General features: G+C 36.1%; 1 protein-coding gene across 3 annotated transcripts; it reads left to right on the top strand.

The window, feature by feature from the left end:
* Positions 1-613: 613 nt before the first annotated feature.
* On the top strand, positions 614-9,346 carry LOC138843285 (uncharacterized). 3 transcript variants are annotated; one of them, XR_016212121.1, is made up of 5 exons: positions 614-761; positions 2,674-2,763; positions 3,928-3,963; positions 7,144-7,728; positions 9,187-9,346. XR_016212121.1 is itself a non-coding variant. In XM_070047098.2 (5 exons), exons 2-4 carry the CDS (start codon positions 2,710-2,712, stop codon positions 7,648-7,650), a joined length of 597 nt encoding a protein of 198 aa, XP_069903199.1. In that variant the 5' UTR covers positions 616-761; positions 2,674-2,709; the 3' UTR covers positions 7,651-7,667; positions 9,187-9,346. The 3 variants fall into 3 exon arrangements, 2 of the variants coding, with proteins under 2 accessions (XP_069903199.1, XP_089158791.1); XM_070047098.2 differs by having other exon boundaries at positions 616-761; positions 7,144-7,667; XM_089302665.1 differs by having other exon boundaries at positions 707-761; positions 2,702-2,763; positions 7,144-7,667.
* The last annotated feature ends 1,306 nt before the right edge of the window (positions 9,347-10,652 follow it).

Genomic DNA, 10,652 nt, shown 5'->3' with positions numbered 1-10,652 from the left:
GTGATGCAAAAATCCTCCATAAGAATTAAAGAATTATTATGAATCTAGTAGTATAAGTCATGAGGTAAAGGGGTAATTAACATGTTTAATCAGTCATTTTTTTCCTCATTTTTACATCAAGAAAAAAATTCAATATTTTAGAACCTCTAATATCTAAATTGCACTAATTTTACAATTTCTAAAATTAACTTTCAGCAATGAATTACTTTAACTTATAAAGCTAAAACAAAGACAAAAGAAGCTATTGCTTTTAAATAATTTGCACCAGCTCAGAGTCCACATTAGCACTTAATAGCAAAGCATTATATTAGAAATAGCATAGTACATTTATTTATGCAGATGTTCAGTAGGTCTAGAGATTGTACTCAATCTTCAATAAATTATCACTTTGTAGTAAAATGTTAAGAAAATATCTGAAATGAAAGGTGATTGATTTGAAGTATCAAACTGATGTTACAAAGCATAATCCTTCACTCATTTTGATGTACTGATAATTACACATGATATTTCTGAGTACAATGAAAAGAACAATGCCCATGATTAAACACTATATGCCACTGCCTTTTCTTTTTAGTTCAGGAAATAGTTTGAATTAGCTCAGAAACAAATGCTAAAAAAATAATAATTGTATTTGCTTTACAAATTAGAAGGGATAAAGGAAAGAAAAAAATCCTTTAAAAGGCATGATCACCCATACTCTTTCACTGAGTTTACAGACTTCAGAAGCTGAGGAAGGGCTGACATTGCTGAAAGAGCCTACGGTAACTGTTTTTTAAATTTCATAGGATTAATATACAATTTTCTTCAGACTTTGACTATATATAGCTTGAATTTCTGGAAGAATTGTGAAATCGAAAACTCTGCTTTCTGTTGAGTACTAATAGACAAGGCATTTGAAAGGAAATATCGTATACAGAAAAAAGTGGGTATGCTTTAACAAGTTCTCAACCAATGCTGCAGCTACATTTTTCTGTAAACAGGTGATAATTTCAGTAAAAGTTATATTAAAAATGTCTTTTCTGGAATTCCAGGTAACTTTAAAATAGTCCTTTCTAGGTATGACACATGTTAGTTTGCACCTATAAACAAAATTTTTTTTCAATTTTACTAATTATTCAAGAAATCATTGAGCCTTTTTTTAATATTTTGTCTATTTTCATTGTATTTGCTTTTTTATTACAAAGAGAGGGCCTGTAAATATCTAGTGTATCTAATGCTTGAGAATATGACTATTTCACATGACAGAGATACTCTTATTGATTTAGATTTTTTTTTATTTGGATTTCTATTCTTATTCTTGGAGTATTAAAACCTGATTACTACTTCATCAATTAAATAAATTAATCCCTTCATTTCTTTTTTAATTAGGAGAATGGACCTCTGATAGGTTAGGTAACATGCTCAGTATTTTACAAACGAGGATTTTGTGACTATTAATCAAGGGGTCTTCCCATTAGAGTCACACAGAGATGCTCCGAGGAAACAAGTCTTCATTAAAAAATTATCACTATCAATTATGTTGCTTCTATCATGCTTTTTTTTGTTGTTTGAACTTAAAGATTAGAAATTCTTCTTAGCGATTTGGCTTCATAGGGAAAGGAATGAGGTAATTGACTATCAGCAAAAACAACTGATTCATTACTAAAGTATCATATGTAACTGCAAAATTCATAAGGAATGGATATTCCTATAACAGTGTTCAAATAACTACAGCTGGAGAGTCACTTTTGTACATTTTGTTTGGAGAAGAGAATCTAGCAATAATGGTCACATTTTTTAGCTGGAACAACAAAAATTTTTAATTAATTTTAGATAGTAAAAATGATACCAATGATAAAACTAACAAATGTTTCATGTTTCTAATTATATATTTTTAAGTTACAAGTTAACATTTAAATTTTGAAGTCTAGTATGGAAGGTCAAAATCAGAACCAGGAGACCATTTCTATAGAATTTTCTTGATTTCTTTTTTGTGTTTAAGAAATCAACAAAATCCCATAAATTTTTCAACAGAATATTCACACACATAAATGATACCATTGTATCACACCTACTTTCACTTTTCTTACATGTTTAGGAAATTTCAAAGCTAAAATTTCATTTATGGTTACAACATAATCGTGTCTTCAGTCTCAAAATATGTGGTTATTATTTTTAATTTCAAATAATAGTAAAATGAACATGATTGGCATTTTTTCTACTAGTTATTGTATCAAACATGACTTCAAGAACAGATTTCCTTAAGGTAAAGATACAAACATTTTTATGTTTCTCTAGCATTCTGTCATATAGCTTATCAAAAAAATTATCTCAATTTATAGAACCAATGGTTTTGCACAGGATATCAACATCACCACATTCTCAGTCATACTTGAGTATGCCTTCTTCAACAATTCCTTAAACTTAAATTCCTGTAATTTAAAAATAGTAATCAAAAAATAGCAGTCAAAAGATGAGTTCAATATTTGTTTTCTTGAGAATGAAACAAGAACTAAATTTTTTGTGTATTTTTTACCCACTATAGAAATTCATTGTTCTTCACTCACATGTGCTGGACTCTTGATATCTTTCTAATAAATTTAATACATTCTTGAACTGCCATAATAGGCATAAATGTCTTTCATATGGTTAAAATATAGTAAAAAAAAAATGTGTTTGTCATCCCACTACCAGTGACGCATCTCTTACTGCCTGGTTCCAGGAGGCATAATGAGGGTGCTGATTTTCTTCACTGTCGTCTTGACCCTCACTGCTTGCTTCTCGGTAAATATAAAACACATTACACATATTTTTTTTTCTTTCTTGGTTCCTAATCATGAAGTATTCATTCACTTTACTATTTTTATGATAAAACATATTTAGACTACATAAACTCTGCTTTATTTTTATTTCTGCTTTTTATTTCTGCCCAAAATCCTAATTTAACTTTACAATCTTTTGATGATCTTGAGATGTAATCTTAATATTTTTTCTTTTTCTTCTTACTAGTTTCTAGAATGCAAGCATGTGTAAATTGACTATTATAGCATTGTGGTTTTTACATTGCTTACTGTATTCTACCTTTGTAGTAGCACTACTAGATAAAATTTAGTCCTTGTACACACTCCAAAAAGAAAAATGGGTCAAGTAGAAAACAGCTTATAAGGGACATGATGAAATACATTTGCCGCCATATTCAGAATTTCATATGGGTCAAATAAGTTAAGATCTAGACATGATATTAACTTCCATCTGGGACCATTTGCTTGGTTTCCTATAATATTTTTGTTTACCCACACCAAGACCCAAGCTACATTACCTAAAAAGGAAATGGCACATTCTCTAAGACGTACTGCTGCAAACATAATCTAATGGCATTTCATGAGCAAGCAAAGTCTTATAATGATTTCCAGCTACAGGAACTGCCTCCTCTGTTGACTCATGCTAAAATGAAACAAGGAAGATTTCTAATTAATAATAATAATAAACCCTAGTCCAGGGCTTCATTAGACCATCCCTTTTTCACAAACCACATGCTGGGTTTTCCTTAAACAAAATTCTTAAAGATATTGGTTACATGATGATCCCTAAGCTTGGCACCAGAGTGAGTGGCAGTTTTAATGACAAAAGGACTCAAATCTAGCACTTCCAAGAAACAGTGAAACAGCTGCAAACACACCCATACGAATGTGGCGAAAAAGAATCCTCCTTAAAGGAACCCAGAAAACCAGATCACCCCATCTATGAACTGTGTATTGTTTACACAGTTAGAAACTCCATCATGTTTAATAATGACCCAAGAAATTTTAAAATTATATACCGCAGTATTCATCCTACCCCAACAATATTTCATCCTCATAATGACTTGCAGTCACTATTCACAAAATGCCATGGTATGTTCTCATGTACTGCATCTGATGTTTTAATGTTTGTGTTATCTCATTTTAGTCTGCTGGTGCATTTAAGCAAGACCACCAAACAGATGTAAGTATCATTATATTTCTGATTATCTTTTCACATTTTCAATCATAAACCAAAGCCAGTTGTGTCTGAGGAATCGATAAGGTATAAATATTTCCTTTTATTTCTAATCTAAGGAGATGTTAGCATTTGGCCTAGTTGTTAAGATGCCTTCATCCCTGGCTTCAAATCCTGCCTGCAGCCCCCAATTCCAGATCCCTGCTACTGCAGATCCTGGAAAAAAGTGGGGGGTGGTCTGAGTAACTGTGTCCCTGCCACCCTCACTGGAGTTCTGGATTGCATTCTCCATTTCTGCTTGCTTCTGTGTTTGGTCTCAGCTGGGGACCATTGTGGACATATCTATCTATCCATCTATCTCTATCTCTCTCTTTCTCGAAATGAATAAAAAGACAACGTTAACAGGGAGAGAAAGATAGTCACCTTGATATCAAAGTTGAGGAACCAAATGTAAATGCAAATAGCTTTTTAAGGGATAAAATCTGATGTTCAATTACTGGCTTTTTAAATTGGGAACTCATATCTACCTATTAGCAAAAGTTTCTAAGAGGGCACAGAGAAAACATCATTGTTAAAATGTTAAAGCAGTGCTCTAGCAAAATGTATCCTAAAAGCTGAAAGTAACCCCTAGGTCTTCCATTAAAGACTTGCTGGGTGTGAGGGTTTCTACTCAGCGGGCACACACAACAGTGTATAAGTACCACATGTTCACAGACCATCAGACTCTGAGACTTATAATTTTCCCCCCAACACTCTATCCCATTAGATACTCCAAATCCAGCCTGAAAGATGTTGGCATGAGGGAAATTCACAGCCCAAAGATAGACACGAACTAATCCTTCATGGATAGGAAGGAAAACATCCTATGTAGAATATCACAGTTAGGTTCTGCAGGGAAAGCAAAAGGAGAGATTAGACAAAATGAAAACTATGGTTGATCGTATCCAAAAGTCTGAGAAGCAATACAATGTGAAATCCTAAAGGAAAGTGTCATTAAAACTCTTTGTAACTAAAGCCAATTATGGGAAAAAGTGTGTGGCATTCCTAACACACTTTCTTTTTTTTAACTTTTATTTAATGAATATAAATTTCCAAAGTACAGCTTATGGATTACAATGACTTTTTCCCCCCATAACTTCCCTCCCACCCGCAACCCTCCCCTCTCCTGTTACCTCTCCCCTTCCATTCACATCAAGATTCATTTTCAATTATCTTTATATACAGATCAATTTAGCATATATTAAGTAAAGATTTCATCAGTTTGCACCCACACAGAAATACAAAGTGTAATATACTGTTTGAGTACTAGCTATAGGGTTAATTCACATTGTACAACACATTAAGGACAGAGATCCTACATGAGGAGTAAGTGCACAGTGACTCCTGTTGTTGACGTAACAAATTGACACTCTAGTTGATGGCGTCATTAATCACCCTAGGCTCTTGTCATGAGTTACCAAGGCTATGGAAGCCTTTTGAGTTCGCCGACTCTGATCATATTTAGACAAGGTCATAGTCAAAGTGGAAGTTCTCTCCTCCCTTCAGAGAAAGGTACCTCCTTCTTTGATGACCTATTCTTTCCACTGGGATCTCACTCACAAAGATCTTTCATCTAGCTTTTTTTGTTTTTTTTTTTTTGTGTTTGTTTGTTTTGTTGTTGTTTCTTTTTTTTTTTTTTTTTCTTTTTGCCAGAGTGTCTTGGCTTTCCATGCCTAAAATACTCTCATGGGCTCTTCAGCCAGATCTGAATGCATTAAGGGCTGATTCTGAGGCCAGAGTGCTGTTTAGAACATCTACCATTCTATGAGTCTGTTGTGTATCCCGCTTCCCATGTTGGATCGTTCTCTCCCTTTTTTATTCTATTAGTCAGTATTTGTAGACACTAGTCTTGTTTATGTGATCCCTTTGACTCTTAGTCCTATCATTATGATCAGTTGTGAACAGAAATTGATCACTTGGACTAGTGAGATGGCATTGGTACATTCCACCTTGATGGGATTGAATTGGAATCCCCTGGCACCTTTCTAACTCCACCATTTTGGGCAAGTCTGATTGAGCATGCCCCTAATTGTACATCTTCTCTCTCTCTTATTCCCACTCTTATACTTAACAGGGATCACTTTTCAGTTAAATTTCAACACTTACGAATAATTGGCTAACACACTTTTACACAGTAGAAATTCATTGGCTGATCAACTGCACTTCCAGCTTTACTGTCTATGAAGCAATGAGTCAGTCACTTGGATTCATGGAGTTTGTGTCAATCTCATGCTACTGGAATACCTAAGAAAAAGGATAATGAAAAGCTTCCACAGTATCTTTTTGTTCTTTGTATCTAGAGCAGGAAAAATCAGTATGTTCTTTTACAGGAGGGAGATTAGAACAAGGTGTTCCATAAAAGACTAAAACACTAGAATGAAGAAATTCTGCATACACACACACACACACACACACACACACACACACAAGATTTCGACAGTGAAGTAAACTTTGAAAATTGTGCATATCCCTTTGATATTTCAGTCATTGACATTTTATATTAACAATTTCAGTAAGTCCTTTCAGTTAAAGAACCATTTTACTTCATTCTAAATTTTTGCATAGTGTTTTGATCAACAAAGTCTTTAAAATATACCACTCATCACAGAACACATTTTGGATGAAATCAGTAAGAACAGTTTATTGCCTTTATATTTCACCAAAACCCTACATGGCATGCACACATTATCCTATCAAATTGCCTATGGGATTATGTTAGAATAATTACACAAATCTAAATAAAAATGTAAATATATATTAATTTTTTTATTTAATTGAGAGGCAGGAGTTGGGAGGACAGAGAGGCGGTGCTCCCATCCTCTAGTTCAGTCCCCAGATGGCCCCTAAAGCTGAGGTTCTGGGATGGGGCCCAAACCAAGAGCTGGAAACTCAGTCCAGATCTCCAACATAGGCGGCAAAGACCCAATTACTTGAGCCATTGCTGCTGCCCCCCAGTGTCTGCATTTGCAGGAAGCTGGAGTTAGTATCCAGAGTTGAGCATGGAACCCAGACACTCTGATCCAGAAGGCAGGTATCTTAAATGCTAGGTTGAACAGCAGCTCCTAAATGTACATTTAAAGGCTATTTCAGTTTGTGTACCCCATCTGTGTATAAACAACTGTTTTTGTATTTTTTTGTTCCCTGAAGTCTAGTGGTGAGTCTGAGGAAAGTTCTAGACCAACTCTACAAAGAGGACTTGGAACCCTAGAAGCTTTGGTCAACAGAATAAAAGCCCACTTCCTGCCTCACCGTCCAGGCCCCCGACCCCAACCTCAACCCCATCCCCCACATCGCCCACCACCAGCACCATCAGCCACTACTGCCCCCACGACCGCTGCCATTGTTTCGGTCGGTGACACTCCAGCTGAGGCTTCCAATCCTGAAGCTCCTGTTGATAACAACCCCAGTGACAATAATCCAGCTCCTGCTGATGAGGGCGCCCCAGCTCCTGCCGATGAGGGAGCCCCAGCTCCTGCAGATGAGGGCGCCCCAGCTCCTGCCGATGAGGGCGCCCCAGCTCCTGCCGATGAGGGAGCCCCAGCTCCTGCAGATGAGGGCGCCCCAGCTCCTGCCGATGAGGGAGCCCCAGCTCCTGCAGATGAGGGCGCCCCAGCTCCTGCGGATGAGGCCGCCCCAGCTCCTGCTGCTGTTTAGAAGCGAAAATAGACTTGGTAAGTTCTAAAACCAAGATTACAAATAGACCCAAACCGCGGAAGACAAAGACAAACCAAGGTAAAAAATATCTTCGAAAATATTTTCTAACTAATAACTCTGGGATATTGTCTAAATAGGACCAGATGTTTTCTGTTATAAAGAGGAAGATAAATAGGTGCAAACAGCTATATGGATTAGAAGCTCTTGTTCCACTTTTATATGGAGAACTAAATTTGGTCTCCTTGAGTAAATAGCCCATATCTATAAACCCAATGCTGACAGATTCCTGCAAAAGAAACAAACAGTTGGAAGGTTCATCAACTGTTCGCAATACTAAAATATGTTTTCACTTCTTTGAAAAATTTACTGTTAATTACAGCCTGAGTAAATTAAAGTTTGCATTTGCACATTTATTACACTGCATAGTGTTTGCATTTCATGTAAGAGGAAGGATCCTTATTCTTTCAGGACTTAACCAACTCTAAAAGACAAAAAAATGACGGCTTTCAGGAAATCTTTGAATACAAATATAAGTAAAATCATACAACCCATAGAAGAGTTACCTTGCTACAAACATTGGCTGAAATACATCATGATACAACATGATCCTTCAGAAAAAATATTGAAGTAGAATGATAGTATTCACTCATTTGTCTGAATACAGGGGTTCCTAATTATACCTTTAAGTGGAGAAAATTATTCCAACAATATGGTATAAAGTTCACAATGATAAATGCCAACTGGTAGATAATTACAGTATCAAAAAATCTTAAAAATTTCTAGAAATGCATATTATAAAAAAGTTATATACGGATTTCAAGGAGTTTTATTGTTCCAAAATGAAAATCTTTTTTAAAGACTTTATTTATTTATTTCAAAGGCAGAGTTTCAGACAGAGAGAGGGAGAGACAAAGATAAAGGTCTTCCATCCGCTGGTTGACTCCCCAAATGGCTGCAATGGCTGGGTTGGGCTGATATGAAGCCAGGAGCCAGGAGCTTCTTCCAGGTCTCCCACATGGGTGCAGGGGCCCGAGCACTTGGGCCATCTCCTACTGCTTTCCCATGCCATAAGCAGAGAGCTGAATTCAAAGAGGTGCAGCCAGGACACGAACCGGCACCCATATGGGAGCATATGGGTAGGCTTAGCCTACCATGGCAAAGCGCTGGTCCCCAAAATTGTCTTTTAATTCCATTTCTCCATGAACTTTTTCAAGTATCCCATTAGTTTAGATATTGCTGCAACAAATGCTCCTGTACTGAATCTGATTTATACTAACAGTACACTGTGAAGCAGATGTTATTGGCTCAGTTTTAAAGACGAGCAAACTGAAGCTATGAGAATTCATATGACTTTCCAAAGGTCACAAAATCATTACTGGCAGACCTATCTTCAAATTTACATCCATTTTACTCCAAAGTCCCAGCTCGTAATATCCTATCTAATCCCAGATATTCCAAAACAATTGGAGATGGAAAAGCTTACATAATTCTAATAAATGGCTCATGGTGTTTTGAATTGTTGTTTTGTTTTTACAGATCCTGAAAAAATGAATATTAATACGTTTGTGATCAACCCTCGCCACTTATTTTAAGCAAATTATAGGAAGAGATACAAAAACACACAGATGTGGATTACTGTTTCTTCCTTACTCCTGCTATACCATAATCCTCAAAAATACATGATTTATGCATTTGATCACATGTGTTTTGGTCTCTTCTTATTCTTCTGTTGAATATCTATTGTTGACAACTTGAATCTGTCAGTTGGTTCTATGACACAAATAGCATAGGATTTGCATATAGCATACACGTCTTCCCATACACTTTAAATCATCTCTAGATTGCTTATAACTAATACAATGTAAATGCTATATAAACAGCTGTTTTGAGAAAAAAAAAGTCTCACATGTTCAGTACAGATGTAATTTTTTCTGAGTATATTTTTTTGACAGGCAGAGTTAGACAGTGAGAGAGAGAGAGACAGAGAGAAAGGTCTTCCTTTCCGTTGATTCCTGCCCCAAATGGTCACTATGGCCGGCATGCTGTGCTGATCTGAAGCCGGGAGCCAGGTGCTTCCTCCTGGTCTCCCTTGCGGGTGCAGGGCCCAAGCACTTGGGCCATTCTCCACTGCCTTCCCAGGCCACAGCAGAGAGCTGGACTGGAAGAGGAGCAACCAGGACAGAATCTGGCACCCGAACCGGGGACTAGAACCCAGGGTGCCGGCGCCGCAGGTGGAGGATTAGCCAAGTGAGCTGCGGCACCAGCCTTTCTGAATATTTTTGATCCAAAGTTGGTTAAATCAACAGGTGTGGAGCATACAGATATGTACACACACCTGTATATAAAATTACAGCCATGACAAAAGCTACAAATAAGAGGTCCAAATGCAATCCTATCCCTAAAGAGACCATAGGCTACTAAGACAATCTCAAAAATCATAGAAATAAAATAGAAGTTAAGTTTTTTATTACCTACAAGCACTCTTTTTAAATGGTAAGAGAGAGAACAGTGATAAAGGTAGAATCATTGGGAAAACCCATAGTTAGAGCTGAAGGCAGAAGAACAAGCAAAGCATCTAAAAAGGAACAATCAGAGGCAAAAAAAAAAAAAAAAAAAAAAGCAAAAAATTTCATAAAATCCATTAGGAAAAAAGAGTTTAAGAAAAAATGTTTAAAAATGGGAAGTATGAGGAGCAAATGAATAACAAAATGTTGGGAATAAGAGTTTCAATAATGTCCAAGCAACAAAAAATAGAGGGACAAGAAGTGAATGAATATCAGAAGAGATTTCATATCTAAGAAATCGAAGGAAATAGAGGATGACTTGAAAAGTAATGCAATCAAGAACTTGATTTTTATTAATAAGATAAAATAGGAATTATATCCAGTTAGAAATGAGAAATTGCTTAATTAATTTTAAATCAATAATTAATCCAGATGTATCCCAGAGGAAGTAGAAGGAAATGGAGATCCTTAGATTACATCTACACCTGAATCAAGTGG

This window comes from Oryctolagus cuniculus, chromosome 8, assembly GCF_051225735.1.
Source record: "Oryctolagus cuniculus isolate XC-2025 breed Fujian yellow rabbit chromosome 8, ASM5122573v1, whole genome shotgun sequence".
In the NCBI taxonomy this organism is placed as follows: domain Eukaryota; kingdom Metazoa; phylum Chordata; class Mammalia; order Lagomorpha; family Leporidae; genus Oryctolagus; species Oryctolagus cuniculus.
The sequence above is the reverse complement of the archived record's forward strand: the minus strand, read 5'-3'. Positions and strand labels throughout refer to the sequence as shown.